Genomic DNA, 19,566 nt, shown 5'->3' with positions numbered 1-19,566 from the left:
CTGAATGATTGGGGAAGGTTCAAAAACTGACAGATGAAGAGAAGAGCCTCAATAAGCAGCTGCCAGGTGCCATGGGGACAGAAAGCCAAGAGGTCGGATTGGAGTGTATGGTGGGAAATTATATGAGTAATCGTTGTCTGACGATAGGCTGAGGCAGTTCCATTCACAGCTTGCCAGTGTGACCCGAACATAGGGATGGGGGGGGGGGGTTATGTACAGAAAGGGATGTAATTCCTACACTGATCACCCAATACGGATGTAAATACCCTCAAAGTAAAGCTTACAGTGTACGCTTTAACCCCATTATTATGGTTTCATTTCACATCAAATGTGCTGGAGTACTGAGCTAAAAGTACAGAAATTGTACCACTGTCCAAATACTTTCGGACTGCACTGTAGCCGTGAAAGCGTATGGCCACATTCAACAACACTCCAGAACTATGCCGTTTAACAGAGATGTAAGTTGGCACTTCAGCGAACCCACCACAAGGGGCCACCCTTGAAGCAGATGGAAGATTGTGACGCTGACAGACACGCGCAGAACTTTCGCTAGTTCGCTAGCTAGCTAATGTTATCTCCTGTGAAAGAAGGGAATCGCACTTAAAATACATGCTTTTTTTCGCTTTTGTCACTGCTACATCACAGAAGTGACTGGCTACCGGTTGATCGATAAGTGCCCTCATAGATTGTTTTGATCTGCAGAGGGGTTCGAGGATACGTTGCTGACGAGCTAGGAGCTAGTCTGCTAAAATATTGGATGAAGACACTTGCCAACGTTACTTAGCAAGTCAGCAGACGTATGTTCTCAATTTTTGGATTAACAGACACTGCCCAAGCTGAAGATTCGTTAGGTAACGTTACTCTAACTTAGCTAGAAAGCGGAGAACTCAAAGCATAACGGTGATCCTAGTTACACGTCGCCGTTGCTGTCTCTTCCCCCGACCGGGGCTGCAGCTCCGGAGAGCCGGGGAAAACGCACCACTAACGCCGCCTCTTGGGCGATAATGCTTGAAATTATGGACGAGCATCAAGGTAAAATTTGGAAAATGATATCCTTATTAATTTGTTAGTCATTTAGCAAAACGTTTGCCACCACTATCTCTTTGGCTAAATTACCGACTACTAGCTAATGTTAGCTACATATAACTAAGACGGGTAACGTTAGCTAGCTAGGTATGTTATAGTTGGGCTAGTTGGCTGACGTTAGCTCGTACTGTTTGACAGATTGACTTTTGCTAAGTTAGCTGGCTAATTGTCCTTAGCGAGCCAAACGCTGAACATTCCTTTTTAGTAACATTAGATTGCTTGTTACATTGTCCCTTCAGCCGTGTAGCTAACTAGCTAATGTCAACTAGCTAAACGTCGAACAGTTAATCTTATAGTAACTTTACAAGGTCAAAAAACGAACTGGGGGTTTGCTTAGTCTAGTTCGTATGTTAGCACTGGCGAGTTGACGTTATCGATTAAGTTAGCTACCTAACACAAGCTAACTATTAGCCATATAGATTGTTGCTTATAGAGGTTCAATATTATTAGCCATGTTGCTAGCGAGACACACAGGTGTAGCTAGCTAACTAGTTAGTTAGTTGGCGAACAGATTTCTGTAAATTGTGCTGGAACGTTAACTTTTAGTTAGACTAGCTTGGGGTCAACGTCTCCTACACTAATGTGTGTCGGTCAATTTATATCGTTTGAAGTAACGTTAGTTTGCCAGCTGTACATCATATAATTTCGCTGTTTAACGTCATGTTACCAGGCCAACAAAACGACTGCTTACATTTACATTTTTTACATTTTTGTCATTTGGCAGACACTTTTAATACAAAGCGATTTACAAGTGCATAGGTTCTTCCACAAGTTAAAGCATCACATCCATAACTAGTAAAATACACATGAAGTGTTATTCTAAACATATAGTCATCATAAGTGCAATTATTATTATTTTGTTTTTGGGGGTTAGACAAGAGGGATAGGGATATCAGAAAGGGGGGCGGGGAAATCAGGAGGGAGGACTAAGGTACAGTTTGAATAATATGCTTAATATAGCTTCGTTTAAAGTTAGTCTAGCTATTTATAACTTGGTCTAATCCTATCTTAACTAGTCTAGCTAGCTGCTAACGTTAGCTCTTGCTATGTTTTATTATGTAGCTAGCTCTACGCCAGACAACATTTAACGTTAGCACATGCATGCCTTTTCAGTAACCGTTTGACTCGGATGACTAACTTGGCTTGGTTGCGCTGGTTGCAATCCTATGGGTGCAATGTACTCCCGAGTTATTTGGTGCTGGCGCTAAATTATCTAACGTTACCTTTAGCTAACTAGCTAGCTAGTAATTAGCTAGCGTTACTCGATAATCAGACGATTGTGGATATTTCGTTAAAGGATAACAAAACAAGCGCTGTTAAAATAATAGATGGTCTAACCACACTATAGTTAACGTTACTCACGAGCTAAACATAGATTTAGAGCTTGGTTGGTTTGGTTGCAGCAAAATGCGGCTAGCAAAGTGACACCGCAGTGGCAATAGTAATGTTCCGACTTGGGGGTTTGCCTGCGTGCGCTATTGCATTAAATCGTTCTCGTTGGCTCAGTTAACACAGCTGCTAATAACTGCATCATTTTCTCGTTTATAAACAGATCCAATACGGAAATGCAAAACGGAGCCTTTGGTAAGTGCACTTATTTAGCTCTAAATATTCTGATAGACAGTTCTGTGCTTGTAATGCATGTTTGCTAGTGAATGCAAAGTTATCCATCTGATCGAGCCTAGCTTCTCTTCAACAAGGAAACGCATCGCAAATTATTGCGAAGCAATTTTGTATCAACGATTTGCCGGGTCTAAAAATAAACACTATTTTGGGTGGTTAGCTCCAATAGAAAATGTCACTCCATCCTGTTGTGTAACATTATAAATTACACACGGTTTTCGCTGTTTTGCACTCACTGTATCATCGTCACATCATACGTTTGCACCGCTTCGAATTACACTGTATAACTAGCATAAACACAGAGAGTGAAATAAGTGCTTGTTCATATTCAGATCGCTTGCCCAGGAAGCAGTAGTAGTGTAGCGCTTTATTCAGTCCCACACGAAACCGCAGTTGCAGTGAATGGTCCCGCAAACAATAATGCACCAATGTAGCGACGTTATTATTCGAAGTTAATGGCAGTGTATAGAATGTATAAACCTTTTCTTGGTCGTGAATATGTATTGTAAATTAATAATATTTTTGTTTCAATACTTTTTAAAAATGATAATGGATTGTCATGTTTCTCCTAACCGAATCCTGGTAATGTTCCAACTTGTAAATGTACCAAATGTACACAACTTAAAGTGTACCATGTAGACGTGCATTAGATGCTTACTGTTGATGTTGGCTGTCTTTCAGCCTCTGGAAAAGAGGAAGAGGACGGTGGAAGACTTCAACAAGTTCTGCAGCTTTGTCCTAGCCTATGCTGGCTACATTCCTTCTCCTGAAGAGGTAAGGGGTGTGGGAACCTCTTTCTCTTTTAGATTGGTAGCTCATTTGTATAAGAAGCTCATATTTTCTAAAGAAGAATAAGGTGTGCTTTTACGTGGAAAAACCATAACTATTATTTTCTTTGCATTTAGGCCCTGTCTTGAATCCAATACAAATGCTTTGGCAGACCTGTAACCAGCCGTTATTAGTAATGCGGTGGTCTGAAAATGTATCAGATTCATTGATTTAAGCCAATCATTGTTCAAAAACCTTCTAATTTGTTCAAATGAGTCATCACTAATATTCCAAATGGCTAAGAATTGCTTTTTAAATGTAAACTTTTCTGTTTTTTGTAGGAAAGCCAGTGGTCGCCATCTTCCTCCAGTTCTCCACTTGGCTCTGGTGCTTCAGGGGATGGGGGCGCCAGCTCCATGGGGGGCAATTGGGAGGAGGGCGGCAGCTCCAACCTCCGAACCATCCGGACGTTTGTCCAAAAGGCCCGTGCTAACAAGGGGAAAGGTCTCAGCCGCCTGCACTCCAACGGCTTCCTCCTGGAGAAGATGCGTCTGAAAGACTCACTGTTCGAGGGTCAGACGAGGACCAAGGCAGAGCGCAAGAAGGAGAGGAAGCTAAAAAAGCTCTCGCTGGGCACGGGAGGAGGTGTGCACGAGGGGCGTCATGCCGGTGAGAAAAGGGCAACAATGAAGCACAGCAAAATTCCCAAGGGGGCAAAATCTGTGAAGAAACTGAAACACTCGGACAAGCTCCAGGCGTACTCTGAGACGGGCCCCACCCAAACGGGGGAGCGTGTTCTGGGAGAGGGACTGAAGGAGGAGGAAGAGGAGGGTGTGCGGAACGTGCGGCTTGTGGAGGCACTGAGGGAGGAATCCACCAGAGAGGCAGAGATGAGCTCCAGTGAGGCTGAGACCTGGATTGCGGATGAGGACATTATGGTAGAGTCTGGTGAGTGGCCTTTATGCTGGGGACTCCAAGGATACGTTGATATGCAATGCTCCATGTTGGGTGCAAGAAATTGTAAGAGGCCATTTTCACAACGGTCAATCCAATGCCAGGGGTATAGTTTGCATTTAGGGAAATGGGCAATTGCCAAAGGTGGGAATTAACATAACCCAGAATAATGGGAAATGTTGGGCTCTTAAATCAAACGGGGAAAGCAAAATGACTAGACAGACCCTTGTCCATTGCTATAGTTGTTCATCAAAGGCTTGGCTATGTTTCATACCTTGGCACTTTAATTACTTATTTGGTTGTTCTTCTTTGCTGAAAGTGTTTCACTCTGCTCTGATATTGGAGTGAACCAAGATCGATGTGTTGCCTGTTGGATTGCTGCAGCCTGCCGTTGACTGGCAGGGTTAAGTTGTGTTGGCAGTTATGCTGTGGGAACTAGTGCTTAGAGTGAGAGAATAATAAGATGTATCACTGATAATTTCATCCAGCTTAAGACTGAAAACCTCAAAATGTATTTTTACCCCAAATTTTTCCTACTCATTCACCTTCGTCTTTACTTTCACCAGGTGATGACTCGTGGGACTTGATCACGTGTTACTGTGGGAAACCCTTTGCGGGACGGCCGATGATTGAATGCAATCAGTGTGGGATTTGGGTGCACCTCTCCTGTGCCAAGATAAAGAAGTCGAATGTACCTGATATCTTCTTCTGCCACAAGTGCAGGGACTGTCGCCAGGACCGGCGGTCTGGGCCGAAGAAGGACCCCTAAAACTGTGCGGGATAAAGGCTGTCTTCCTGCATTGCTCACTCTAGACATCCTTTCTCTGTGTTCTGAGAGAGCTATGTTTCTGAAAAACCTTTCTCAGTCAGGCAAAGATTACTTCGGAGATACACAATGACTATGTATACTCCCGCTTCTGTTTGTCCAATGCCCTCTACACATCTTGGATGGATGACAAGCCACCACTGCCATTTCTAAACAAGTTGACACCAAGACACCATGGTCCAACCAGTCCTTGACTGAATGCAATCAATTTACACAGGGAGAACAAACTAAGCAGCCATTTTGCAGCCCAGTTTTTATTAATGTTTTTTCTCAAACCTCCCTCCTCTTCAAACACAGTAACATCTGCAATGGCTGCATGGAAGGCAAAATTGTGCTTTGCCCATTTATTTGGACTAATGGTATGATTTAAATGAGTTATTTTCCAAAAGAACCTTGTTTGAAATGTGAGGCTAACTGACTTGCATTGTCATTTGAATGTGTTATGCTGTCAGCCCTGCATGTTAAATTCCATTGATTTATTTTGTTTTTGTTTTAATATAACTGCTTACATTTGTTTCTGTATTGAATGGTGAAAGTGCCATCTTTAACTTTTCCACTGCAGTGATTACTTCACATGGAAGCTCAAGTCATCCTCAAATTTAACCCATTCCTGCTCTCTGATTGGCTCACTATTCAAAGGGTCTTCTCCATTTGGTTCACCATGATTATATAAGTAAAACGGTCCATAAATACACCCATGACCAACTGGCATGCCATATTTTGCAGCTTTATTTGTATTTAGTCCGGAATTGACAGTCTTTATAGATAGGAATTAGCATTATGGGCAGTGTCATCTCTAAACTGGGGGAAAAAAGCTAAGCAGTAGGACCATGACCTTTTGTACCTTCAACACAGGGTTAAACAGTTTAGCCTGCGTTGTACTGAGCAGCTCCAACAGACTACCACTGATGTTTCTATGAGATTGTTTTTGTGCCTTTTTCTGTGTGTGCATAATGATGCATTGTTAGGGCCCTGTCACTAACTTATGGCACTTAAAGTGGAAATCGAGCTTCAATTAAACCTGTAACATATAGTACTGGGTTATATTGCCGTTTGTGTGAACCAGCAGAATCTCTCATTTCCATGGTGTGAGAACCCTGTCATTGCACACAAATGTTGCCACCATTCTGAAGAATCTGACTGTAAAAAGGGGCTGTCCAGTTCTGCCACTTCCATTCCTATTATCTGGCTACTAACCCCAAGGTCATCTCAAGCTGAAACAACGGAAGCATAACTTAAATGTGTGTTAAGTGAAGGCACAGAGTGGCTCATTTGAATGGTTGTGGGGTTTTTTTCTTTTTGGGGGGGATTGTTTGAATTGCTGCTGTTGAGATGTGTTGAAGGAAATTGGTTGCTGGTCTGAAATACCCCTCAAATTTTATGTATTTCTGCACATGCCAAGGCTCTATTCAAGTTGACAGTATTAGAACAGCTTCTAATAACTAAGTCATTTTAAGAACGGAATTCAAATTAACTTCAGAAATTAGAATATATATTTGGCTCTCGGTATGATTAATATTTTTGTGACCATTCCTTGCCTTCCAGTAATTTCATGTTATGTTATAGGTTTATAGAATGCCAGAGCAACTACAAGTCTTAACTGGTGTTGCATAACTTGACTTTAATACAAGTACAAGTACTAATGGCTGCAGTTTGGCCAACTTTGCACTACAATTTCTTATTACATTGTCTCAAAACAAGGATGTGTAAGATGATATTTTAAACGTTTTCTTATTTTAAGAAAAAATTATGACCCCAATTTTCCTCTCGCAGTCTTCAGCATTCTGTAAGGGGAGCCTTTTCTTAAGTTGCGTCACTTAACAATAGAAACGTATAAGATGCGGTTAAGAATCATATGTGAAAATATTTTTTTAGAATTAGTTATTGGCAGGATGCAAGTCTGCTGTCGGGTGGGAAGTATGAAGAAAGAGGAAACTAGGCTGTAAGCTTATTTCTGTCCACGTTGGTTGTAATTTATTTATTTTTTTACCTTTATTTTCATTTTTTTTACTTCTCTCAAATCACTTTAAGTACAACACTATAATTATACCCCCCTTTCCAAAATAATTTTCCCCCAGAAGAATTGTAAAATGTTTGTACATTTATCTTTGTGTGCTGACGATACTTAGTTTTTGTGTGTTGGGTTTTATTTTTCATTTTAGTATTTGGCAAACCATATATGCTAACAATGTATACAGTGGCTTCCAATGTATTAGTACCCTTTGTCAAAAATATGATTTAACAGAAATAAGCTAATATACAATCACTATGTTTTCAATGAAAAAAAATATTCCAAAATGCTGCCAGCTCAATGGAACAATTTGTGTGTGTGTGTGTGTCTGTGTGTGTGTCTGTGTGTGTGTCTGTGTCTGTGTCTGTGTCTGTGTCTGTGTCTGTGTCTGTGTCTGTGTCTGTGTCTGTGTCTGTGTCTGTGTCTGTGTCTGTGTGTCTGATGAGCATGAAGACATTAAACCTATGCTATGGTCCAGCTGTTACCAGCACTGAAGCTGTTCTGGCTCTTGGTGATCCAACATTTTAAGACGTACATATACACACACACCTTTCCGCTTATTTTTCTCTGATAGTAAATATACTATGTAAATATGTTTCATTGCTGCTGTATCTTCTGTTAATTTGTCGTTTGCACAGATTAACATTGCTACACATACTGTAGGTTCTTCTTTTATTCTAAAGTCTACTGCATGTGATCGAAAACTCCTGCTCCTGCTGCTGGCACGGTTGGGCTACAGGTAGAGATTTATATTTTTGATGGGGTGCCAGAGTAGGCTAACAGCTGGCCAGGCCCCTCTGTCCCTGGGTGACAGGACAGTCCGTTGGTCACAGTCTGCACTGGCAGTCGGTATTAGTTTCCGGACTCTCACAGGAAGAATCCTGCCTACTCTTCTTCTCTGCATTGCTCTGCTCACTGTTTTGGTGTTGTATCCGTATTTCCTTCAAAAGACTCCTTACTTTTGAAGTTTTTGAGCAAATTAGTTAATAAGTTTGGTCACAATTTGGTCTAAATGGCTGAACCAAGTTTCTAACCCTAATGGCCCTGGCTCAGGCTGCCTGTCAAGGAGCAGTGGGAGGCGTGTCGGCAGCAATGCTCTGACTCTGCCTCCCTCCAGTTCTCCCCTCCTTGAGGTACTCTCTTCTTTCCATGTGTGCATCATGGCCTGCTCTGTAAAGCTGTGCTGTTTTAGCTCCAGATGGGGTCCCGTCCCCTGAAAGTACTATTATCGACATGGCATTTTATCTCACACACGCATGCTTATGATCCACGTGTTCATCTGGTCAGATGTATGTTCACCATGTCAATCACATACACGTGACAATGACAGGACCGTAGAGGGGAATATATCAAGTGGATTTTGTCCTCTTAGACCAGAGGTGTCCAATCTTATACTAAAAGGGCCGGCGTGGGTGCAGGTTTTTGTTTTTAACCCAGCAGTAACACACCTGATTATACTAATGAACTAATCGTGGTCTTTAATCAAGACCTTAATGAGTAGAGTCAGCTGTCTTAGTCCTGTGCTAAAACAACAACCTGCACACACACCGGCCCTTTCTGGATAAGATTGGACACCCCTGTCTTAGACAAACATCTTTTCAACTTAATAATTTTAATTAACTTCACAAATATTTTAGCCTGACAAGGTGGACATGTTATGCTTTACCACATTGAACTAATAAAATGACAATTGAGTAGTAGGAAGTGTATTGATACTTGTTCTTCTGCAGTTGTTTCCCCACCAGTATAGAGAAAGAGAACGGCCCCGCTGTCATGCCACTGCCGAAAAGGGGTCTTAAATAGCTAGCCAGCATAGCATACTGTAATGGTGGACAAAATCTTTGATTTAATTCAAGAAAATTAAGCATAGCCTACATGAACAAAACGCTTGAATTGAGAAATAACTGAACAAAAATAAGAAAAAAAATTATGGTAATATTGAACATTATCCGATTTATTATCTGTGAAACGCAAACTCAATGGGCCTTTTACAGTATATATATATATATATATATATATATATATATATATATATATATACTGTAAAAGGCCCATATATATATATTTATATATATACTGTAAAAGGCCCATATATATATATTTATATATATACTGTAAAAGGCCTATATATATATATATATATATTTATATATATACTGTAAAAGGCCCATATATATATACTGTAAAAGGCCCATTGAGTTTGCGTTTCACAGATAATAAATCGGATAATGTTCAATATTACCATAATTTTCTTGTTCTTATTTTTTTCAGTTATTTCTCAATTCAAGCGTTTTGTTCATGTAGGCTATGTCAACACTGAGAAAGATAACACACAAAAATAGAATGCGACAAATAACTTTTAATTCGGCTTTAGCCCTACTTAAGCCATTTAACCTGATCTCACAGGAAACGAGACGGTCATGCCGAAGATTTGTCGCATGTTCGTTGGTGGTTTGCATCAACGTGTAGTTAACATCTCGGGTCTGAGATTAAATTGCGAGGTCAAATTCCAACACTACGTAGAAGGACCAACGAGAAGCCGCCAGATAGGGTGAAGAATAGGCTAAAGCCGAATACTTTCCAGTCTGTATTCAAAGTTCAGTCGTGCCGTTTTCTCCGGTGGAAATAGGGTGGCTATTCACAGGTCACTGCATTTCAGGACACAAGGCACGTAAATTGAAGATTGAAAAGGTAAGTTGTTTTAGTTTGTTTTGTTTCGTAAAGCTGCATTAGGTTTTCCTCCTGACTTTCGGCACACGTAGCCTAATCTGTTTTTGACACCATAAATTGGATTATATTTTATTTCGATTTCTCTAAATATGGCATTAATTGTCTATAATTTAATGTAATGTCGGCTAATGTCGGGTCTGCCGATTAGTTGGATGCATAAACGTGTAATTATTTACCATTAGGCTACAAACGTTATATTTATAACACAACGTCCCCGTCTACACAATAGAACTCTATTACAATTTGTAGGCTATAATATCCTATTATTTAAGAGGTAGGCCTACTAATTCTTAGAAGCTGTATACATGCAATTTGATATTCGTCCTAAAAACCGAAGGAGCTATCTGACATAAATAAGTATTTATTCATAAAAACATTTGTATTCATATTAGATAAATAGCCTATGCTACAATTGTGTGGCTTTAATCCAATATGGTGATACAGTTTTCCACCACATTTCCTCTTTTAAGTCATAATAAAGGCATAATAAAGATAGGGTAAGTCAAAGTCCAGTGGATTGAGCCGGCAATCTTTGAAGTCATGTAAGAACAGCCATAAAATATGTTGTTCTAAGCTCTGCCTCTCGTTCCCCTCACTATTGCACACATTTTCTCTTCTTGTCCATCTCTTACCCACTTTACTGTATCTTTGTGGCTTGGGGAGAAATGACCAATAACAACTATTGACATGAGTAGCTTTAAAAAAATAAATTAAATAAAAAAGTCTTCCACAAACGTTTGTGAATATCATTACATGGCAGTTGAACAAATATTATGCCCCTTACAATACAACTATTTTATCATAGCAGAGATTATATTGACATGTACAATACCAACATGTGCTGTGCTACAGTGGAAAGCGTAATGGCTGCTACATGGTTCTCTCTAAAGAACGTAACAGTGGTATTGTGGCACTGTTGCTTCACTTGCGCCATTGTGCAATGAAAATAGCCCTTGTCACCTGCATGTTGCCGCTGCTTACCTACTCGCAATCAGTGGAAAGACCTGGCTTCTGTAAATTATGGCCAGTTAGCCACTGATTACAATTCCATAATAAATGAAAAGCAGTTTGACATTTCAGTTTTTTTTTCCTGCTGTTTACCAAAACATGAAGTCAAAATAGAGGTGTATAGGCCTACCAAACCAGGATTTTTGTTCAAACTGGTGTATGTACAGTGGTGTGAAAAAGTGTTTGCCCCCTTCCTGATTTCTTATTTTTTGCATGTTTGTCACACTTAAATGTTTCAGATCAAACTAATTTAAATATTAGTCAAAGACGACTCAAGTAAACACAAAATGCAGTTTTTAAATGAAGGTTTTTATTATTAAGGGAGAAAAAAAATCCAAACCTACATGGCCCTGTGTGAAAAAGTGATTGCCCCCTAAACCTAATAACTGGTTGGGCCACCCTTAGCAGCAACAACTGCAATCAAGCATTTGCGATAACTTGCAATGAGTCTCTCACAGCGCTGTGGAGGAATTTTTGCCCATTCATCTTTGCAGAATTGTTGTAATTCAGCCACATTGGAGGGTTTGATCATGAACTGCCTTTTTAAGGTCATGCCACAGCATCTAAATAGGATTCAGGTGAGGACTTTGACTAGGCCACTCCAAAGTGTCCATTTTGTTTTTCTTCAACCATTCAGAGGTGGACTTGCTGGTGTGTTTTGGATCATTGTCCTGCTGCAGAACCCAAGTTCGTTTCAGCTTGAGGTCACAAACAGATGGCCGGACATTCTCATTCAGGATTTTTTGGTAGACAGCAGAATTCATGGTTCCATTTATCACTGCAAGTCTTCCAGGTCCTGAAGCAGCAAAACAGCCCCAGACCATCACACTACCACTATATTTTACTGTTGGTATGATGTTCTTTTTCTGAAATGCAGTGTTACTTTTACGCCAGATGTAATGGGACACACACCTCCCAAAAAGTTAAACTTTTGTCTCGTCAGACCACAGAGTATTTTCCCAAAAGTCGTGGGGATCATCAAGATGTTTTCTGGCAAAATTGAGACGAGCCTTAATGTTCTTTTTGCTCAGCGGTGGTTTTTGTCTTGGAACTCTGCCATGCAGGCCATTTTTGCCCAGTCTCTTTCTTATGGTGGAGTCATGAACACTGACCTTAAGTGAGGTGAGGCCTTAAGTGAGGCAAGTGAGGCCTGCAGTTCTTTGGATGTTGTTGTGGGGTCTTTTGTGACCTCTTGGATGAGTCGTCGCTGCGCTCTTGGGGTAATTTTGGTCGGCCGGCCACTCCTGGGAAGGTTCACCACTGTTCCATGACTGATAGATCTCAATTACTTTCTTTCTCATCTGTTCCTGAATTTCTTTAGATCTTGGCATGATGTCTAGCTTTTGAGGATCATTTGGTCTACTTCAATTTGTCAGGCAGGTCCTATTTAAGAACAGGTGTGGCAGTAATCTGGGCCTGGGTGTGGCTAGAGAAATTGAACTCAGGTTTGATAAACCACAGTTAAGCTATGTTTTAACAGGGGGGGGCAATCATTTTTTCACACAGGGCCATGTAGGTTTGGATTTTTTTTCTCCCTTAATAATAAAAACCTTCATTTAAAAACTGCATTTTGTGTTTACTTGTGTTGCCTTTGACTAATATTTAAATTTGTTTGATGATCTGAAACATTTAACTGTGACAAACATGCAAAAAAATAAGAAATCAGGAAGGGGGCAAACACTTTTTCACACCACTGTATATTTCCTCCAGTTGTTTTTTAACTAGGTCAGAGATTAATAGTTTACTTTTGGAATGTATTATTTGTTTTAGTTTATTTTAATAAATATACGGCTGTTCAGAGAAAATACAATTTAAGATTTATCACTTTCATCACTGGCCTAGATGATTTCTGGTACTTAACCCTGATTGTCTGAAGGCTTTTTTGTGGGTGGACTTAAGGTTGTCTCCATAACCTCCAAAAGCATCAATCAATCTTGAATCATAATACAAGGTGTGAGTAAAACATACATCATTATATGATATAATATATATCTATTTTATGCTCTATTATGTGCTCAAGGGCCAAGCGGCGGTGTGGATCTTATTATGGCTATACAGGGGATCAAACCACCGATCCTTGCGGGTCCCAGTCACTTACCGTAACCGCTATGCTACAGGCCGCCCATCTCTAATCTAATGCCTATGATACAATAAACAATGTATTGCTGTGGATTTCAATAACTTTCAATATTAGAAAGACAATGAGCAGTGACCTTATGACAGTATTACAAATGTAGCTGTTTTTATATTGACTATTTCTAATCTCTTCCCACTCAGATGATGCAGGAAGCCCCACAGCAGCATTTAATGGGGGTTCCACCTGGCTTAGAATATCTTGCACAGGTGGGTCAATGACAGTGACACACCATTTTCTCTCTTGTTCTCTCATTCCCTCCCTCCATCAGCCCTGTCTCCATCCTCTCTCTCTCACTCCCCTCTGCTTTCATCCCTCCTTTCTCTTTACCTCCCCTCACCCCTTAATCTCTCTTTCACTCAGTCTGTCTTTGACACACATGCTCATGAATACATTTTCCTTTCACATACTGTATATTATAATTTACCTGTAAAACTCTATAATACACCTTTCCTGCCATTTCTTCGCACATTGATTTCCCATTTTAAAAAATCCTGCTACTGTCAACTGTGTATGCACCAAGAACGTATAATCTATGAACCACTCTCACTAATGGTAACATTTTTCATTCATGCAGTGAAAAAGCGCCATATATGTAGGAGTGCTTTCAGTCCGTAATAGCTCAAATCTGATGGCAAGAGCCAGAACGTTTAAGTGTTAGACTGTTAGAGTGGTTTGTGCTTATATTTTAATTTTTAATTTTGGATATCTTCTCATTAGCTGAACACAGACACTTGGATAAAGGACCATGTTGAAATTGATAGTCATTTGATTGACATACACGCTCACTGGTACACAATGACATAAAATCTCAATTAAAATGGTTTTCCTGGAAGTGGTTGGAAAAAAGCTTTGTGTTATGTTCCTGTTATCTGTATGTTAGTTTATCATTGTTTATTATAATTATCCTTGTAATTTATTATTTTTCATATTCATGTCTGGTGTTCTGTTTATATTCTTTAGTCTTTGCACTTGTCTTCCCCTGTGATGTCTGAGCCCAAGTCACTCCCCTGTCTGTGTGCTCCACTATTCAGGTGTTTACGGTAGTTCCGGGGTTCCACCTTCCTTCCAATCTTGCATTCCTTACTTCCTGCTTTCTCTCCATTTCATGATTGTAGATAGCACTAATATACTAATCCCAACTAACATAGAATTTGTACAGTACTAATTATACTAACACACTAATATGTTCGTCAAACTAACAAACTCACTAGTTTTGGGTATTTGGAATTTAAATTACGTAACTAACTTACGAACGGTCTCCAGTTTCAATTCTGTTCTGTAACTCCGCCTCCCTATTCTATCACTGATTACTTGCTTAGTTTCAGTCAAGTATTCGCACCTATCTCTCCGTATCTCTACATCTCCTGATTCTGTGCAATGGCCAACTCCCTAGTCCGGAGCCATTTGTATTACATGTGTGTCTTTGTGAATCCAGTCCGTTTTTTAGTTTCCCCCTCGTTATTGTGCGATTACCCTTTCATGTGTCTCACCTGATGTTTATTTGTTAGACCTCCCTCGCTCCCATTCGCTCCCATTCCCCGCCTGTTTGTCTCATTCTCCTGTGTATTTATACCTGTCATTTTCAGTTGCACCTTGCTATTTTGTCTTGTCCTGTTTTATTTAGTCCCAAGCCCTTTATTCCTTCCCCCCAGGTCTGGCCCCCTTGTTCCCGAGTCCTTGTTCCCGAGCCCTTGCCCTTGAGGCATTCTGTCTTGTTTTGTTGTTTTGTTTTTGGATTCCCATGTATGACCCCTGCCTGCTTCCCTGGACTCTTCTCTTGTTTTGTGGACTCTGTAGCTCTGTACCTCTGCCCCGCTTCTGGACTGCCTACTTGGTTTTGAACTCTTGCCTGTTTGGACTACGCTCTGTCTGCCCCTTGTCCACCTGCTCATTAAACCAGCCATTTTTTCAACACCCCCGTGTCTGCTTCTGGTTCTTCTGTCCCCCACCGGTGTGAGACTTTGGTGTGAAAATATACAAGTATTACAACTGAATAAATTTTATGGAATATATACAGTACTTTAAGATGTGTTCATATAATTATGAAGGATTGACTAAATTGAGAAAAAATTTAATTTGGATTTCAACTTGTCTTTAAATTATGGTGAGAAGTATATGTATCAGTAATCTATTTTCCCCAATGGCCTGCAGATTGATCAGATCTTGATACACCAGAAAATTGAGCTTTTGGAAGGTAAGTATAAAATAACAGTTTATTTATCACTTCCATAATCAATCTTTTGCCAGGTTCCCTTGAAAAAGACAGTGGGACTCACATGATAAACACAGGATAAAATCTTTTTTTTAAATAAAAATCTCAAGGTGGTGAAAGAATAAGGTTCCCCATTTTCCACCATCTGTCCTGCCTCTGCTCTCCCCATATCCTTCTTTTTTCTACTTTTTCTTTGCTTCTTTCCTTTTTCTCCATCTTCTGTCTTCCTTTCCTGCGCGGTCCACCATCTGTGCCCCTGTCTCGTCCCATGTGTCCCCACCTCTTCCCATTCCCTTCCAGCCTTCACTGGCTTCGAGACCAACAACCAGTATGAGATTAAGAACAATATGGGGCAGCGGATCTACATGGCCAAAGAGCACAACGACTGCTGTACACGCAACTGCTGTGGCTCCCTGCGCCGCTTCAACCTGACCATCAAAGACAACAGCGACAGGGAGGTCATCCACCTGGTGCGTCCCTTCCGCTGCGCCAACTGCTGTTTCCCCTGCTGCTTGCAAGAGGTAACTCCCACCCCCCACCCCCACACACACACCCTCCATGGTAGCCTTGAATGCTAGGCTAACATAGCTCTGCTATAATATGTCTATGCTGTTGTGGAAGTGGTGCAGTTAATAAACCTGCTATATTTTCAGGATGTACTTTTCATTATCATTTCATTTAACAGGGACCATGTCCATCACAACTGAGGCAAATGTTGAAGTCAGGTCTAAGGTTATTCATGTATTAAGTATGAGTCACCTTAAGTGATTGAATAGCAAAAGCAGGTGTGTGTCAAATACGTCACACTTCTGTTAACTGCCCACCTGAGTGTCAAAGCTAAAGCTCTGTTCCTAGAGAGTAGGGGTCAAGTGTCTTGGCCTTTTCCAAATTTGACTGGGTTCCTGAGACTACTGCACGCAGAAAAAAATTATTTATATGAAATTGCCTGTGCAATCCAATGTGAGAAAAATGACTTAACTTATACCCAAAGACTTTGGTTAAGAAGCATGCCATTCAATTTTCAGCAAATTCAGTAAAGAGTCATTTAAAGTTACCCTTTACTTAAATGAATTATTTAATTGATGTGACTTTTTTTATAGCCATGCACTACAGCTGCATACTGCACATATAACTAACATCTTACTATGGTGTAATATGTCTCAATCTGATCCCACAATTGGTGTCTGTGCTTATCTCAGATGGAAGTTCAAGCACCGGCAGGAACCACAATAGGTTACGTGGTTCAGGACTGGCACGCTTGCCTGCCTAAATTCTCCATACAGGGAGCATCCAGAGAAACACTGTTAAAGCTGGAGGGACCATGCTTTGCCTGCAATTGCTGCGGTGACGTCTCCTTTAAGGTGAGTCTGAAAGACAGGGAAAAGAGAGAGAGAAGATAGCTAATAAGGGAGGAACACACTTGTTGTTGTGTTGGTGATTGGTGAAGCTCCTCTCAATGTTATTGATTGGTGGAGCCTGCTCAGTTTTGTTATTGTTAAGTAGATGTCACACCCGTGTTATCCCCATTTTATTATCCCTGGTCAGCTGACAGGAAAGGACGGGCACTCGATTGGACGAATCAGCAAGCAGTGGAGCGGGCTTGTGAAGGAGGTCTTCACCGACACAGACAACTTCGGAATTCAGTTTCCAGTGGACCTGGACGTCAAGATGAAGGCTGTGCTCATGGGCGCTTGCTTCCTCATTGTGAGTAGGCTTGTGTTCCTGGTTAACATACGTTTTTGTCACGTCCGCAGACAAAGAGTGATGCAAATTCAACACTTTTGACCTCAAACTGCCGCTTATGTGCATCAGCAATGGGTGGCCTGTACCTGCCGAATTTTGTAAGGTTGCAGATGCCTGCCAGAAGTGTCACGCAGCAGTAATTGGTAGACAGAAACAAATGACAAAAGGTTGCCATGACAAGGATACTAGTTTGCTACTTGTCTACTTGGTTTTATGAATGAAGATGTTGTGTTTCCATAACTAGCTAGCAAAATGGATGGATGTGAAGAGAAGCTGGGTCTTATAACAAAGTGGACTGTCTCTGAACTATAAATACAAAACATTGTTGGAAGAAATTCTACCGGCAGAACTTTGTTACAATACACTTTGCCACCAAAGCATAAATTAGCCATAAGCTGGCACAACTGCCATGCCTGTTGCAGCCCCTTTGCCAGATGACCTGATTGTCCTTGTCCCAATGTTGAAATAGTGGAAAGAAAGAGTTGAAAGCAACAACCTCAGGAGAGAGTGCATTCTTGTCCAGACAGGATATGACAGAGATACAAGAAGCTTATATATAGCACAATTCATGCATATATCCCAGTGCATTTTAAAATAAAATTACACTTTAGAATCAGCTAACTAAGTGGAATGAACACTTAAGTCTTAAGATCTGATATAAAAGAGCAAAGCTGCACCCCTGGTATGGCTTAGAATTGATTTCAGCTAAATGCTTTTGCCCCAATAGTTTGAAATTAACTCTGAGGAACAGTGATATGCCTATGGATAGAACTGAACATTTAAAATCGGCAGAGGGGAGACATTTTGTTTTAAAAAAGAAAGAATTGATTGTATTGATGGATCAGTGAAATCATATATTTTAAACAATACACTGGCAAATAAACCAGACATTATAACAAAATGGCACTAATCGTTAATTGATCAATCAAGAATTGACCAATAATTAAATTGCATACAGTTGAATGTGGTATGCTGGTTATTTTTCTGTGCACATTGCTAATTCACTTTAACAATACTATAACAGGAACTCTAGACCACAATGTCACAGTCACAATGTGGTTTGCGTCACCCTGACTGTCTACTTCTGCATTTCTCCTCACCAGTCTACTTTCAATTGTTTCTATTCAATAGTCATTGTTTTTTCTTTTTCCTCCAGGATTTCATGTTCTTTGAGAGGGTTGGAGATGGCCATCAGCGGTTCTCTGTCTTTTCATGACAGAGAGAAAGATGGATGTGTGAAAGATTTACACAAGTGGTAACTAAATGGTTTCCCTCTCTGTATATATACAGAAACCTAAAAATCTACTATTTCATTTTAATTGCATTAATATTTCCCCTCCTTCCCAATCTATTTTCTGTTTCTCTCAGTAAGCACATATGCCATCATTTCAGTTTAGCACCATGTGTGTCACCATGGCCAAGAGCAATTGGTTAATTATGACAATCAAACATGTCAATATAATCTTTTTGTATAATGTATAACTGCAATTTCATTTAATGATTGTCCAAGAAAAGACTCATTCAATTTCACTAGAAACATGAATTGATATTTAATTACTGAAATATATAGTATAATTTGTTTGGGGTCAAATTTTAATAAACGCAAAATTATTGCAAAATAAAGAAACACAAAAATCGTACCTATTGTACCTTTCATTAAAGCTTACGCAGTTTACTTAACTTTTATTTGATGAAACAACATTTTTTTTAACAACTTGAATAAAGCATTTTCCAATCACTGTTGCATCTCCTTCATGTTCATGGAATATTATTATTTGTTGTATATGCTATACAGTCAGTGATCACTTTATTAGGTAGACCTGTACTACTACTACTACTGAGGTTTTACTACTGAACTGCTGATCTCCTTGGATTTTCACGCAGTCTCTAGAGTTTGCAGAGAATGGTGTGAAAAACAAAAAACATCCAGTGAGCAGCAGTTCTGCAGGCAGAAATGTGCTATTAACCAGAGAGGTCAGAGGGAAGGGCCAGACTGGTCGAAGCTGACAGGAAGGTGACAGTAATGCAAATTACCACACATTACTACAGTGGTATGCAGAAGAACATCTCTGAACACACAATGTGTAAAACCTCTAACTGGATAGGCTACAGCAGCAGAATACTTATTAAGTCTACAATATAAGTTTAATAAATATCTAATAAAGTGCTCACAGTGCATATTGCCATTTTTATACAGTACTGTGCAAAAGGTTTAGGCAGGTGTGAAAAAATGCTGTAAAATAAGAATGCTTTCAAAAATAGAAATGTTAATTGTTAATTTTTTTTATCAATTAACAAAATGCATGAACAGAAGAAGTGAATGAACAGAAGAAAAATCTAAATCAAATCAATATTTGGTGTGACCACCCTTTGCCTTCAAAACACAAAACCCTTTGCCTTTGATTTAGATTTCTTCTGTTCACTCACTTTGCATCTTGTTGATAAAAATTGATTGATAAAAATGAACT

General features: G+C 40.0%; 2 protein-coding genes across 3 annotated transcripts; both read left to right on the top strand.

Annotated features, from left to right (window-relative positions):
• Nucleotides 1-503: 503 nt before the first annotated feature.
• Nucleotides 504-7,745, top strand: LOC133132888 (PHD finger protein 23B-like). Its single transcript, XM_061248684.1, has 5 exons — nt 504-1,032; nt 2,639-2,670; nt 3,391-3,483; nt 3,819-4,425; nt 4,998-7,745. Exons 1-5 carry the CDS (start codon nt 1,005-1,007, stop codon nt 5,198-5,200), a joined length of 963 nt encoding a protein of 320 aa, XP_061104668.1. The 5' UTR covers nt 504-1,004; the 3' UTR covers nt 5,201-7,745.
• A 2,097-nt stretch (nt 7,746-9,842) lies between these two features.
• plscr3a (phospholipid scramblase 3a) lies at nt 9,843-18,733 on the top strand. Of its 2 annotated transcripts, XM_061249283.1 has the most exons (7): nt 9,843-9,959; nt 13,284-13,349; nt 15,295-15,337; nt 15,656-15,876; nt 16,555-16,716; nt 16,901-17,059; nt 18,255-18,733. In XM_061249283.1, the coding sequence occupies exons 2-7, from the start codon at nt 13,284-13,286 to the stop codon at nt 18,312-18,314; spliced, it is 711 nt and encodes a 236-aa protein (XP_061105267.1). In that variant the 5' UTR covers nt 9,843-9,959; the 3' UTR covers nt 18,315-18,733. The 2 variants fall into 2 exon arrangements, with proteins under 2 accessions (XP_061105267.1, XP_061105266.1); XM_061249282.1 differs by lacking the exon at nt 18,255-18,733 and having other exon boundaries at nt 16,901-17,179.
• Nucleotides 18,734-19,566: the final 833 nt, after the last annotated feature.

Source organism: Conger conger, chromosome 7 (genome assembly GCF_963514075.1).
Source record: "Conger conger chromosome 7, fConCon1.1, whole genome shotgun sequence".
Taxonomy (NCBI): Eukaryota; Metazoa; Chordata; class Actinopteri; order Anguilliformes; family Congridae; genus Conger; species Conger conger.
Note: the sequence above shows the minus strand (reverse complement) of the source record. Positions and strands in the feature narration are given on the sequence as shown.

Coding starts and splice junctions, on each gene's coding strand:
- LOC133132888 (XM_061248684.1), top strand. CDS start 1,005: ATGCTTGAAATTATGGACGAGCATCAAG. Junction 2,671..3,390: donor AATGCAAAACGGAGCCTTTG/GTAAGTGCACTT, acceptor GCTGTCTTTCAG/CCTCTGGAAAAGAGGAAGAG. Junction 4,426..4,997: donor GGACATTATGGTAGAGTCTG/GTGAGTGGCCTT, acceptor TACTTTCACCAG/GTGATGACTCGTGGGACTTG.
- plscr3a (XM_061249282.1), top strand. CDS start 13,284: ATGATGCAGGAAGCCCCACAGCAGCATTTAATGGGGGTTCCACCTGGC. Junction 15,877..16,554: donor TCCCCTGCTGCTTGCAAGAG/GTAACTCCCACC, acceptor TGCTTATCTCAG/ATGGAAGTTCAAGCACCGGC. Junction 16,717..16,900: donor GCGGTGACGTCTCCTTTAAG/GTGAGTCTGAAA, acceptor ATCCCTGGTCAG/CTGACAGGAAAGGACGGGCA.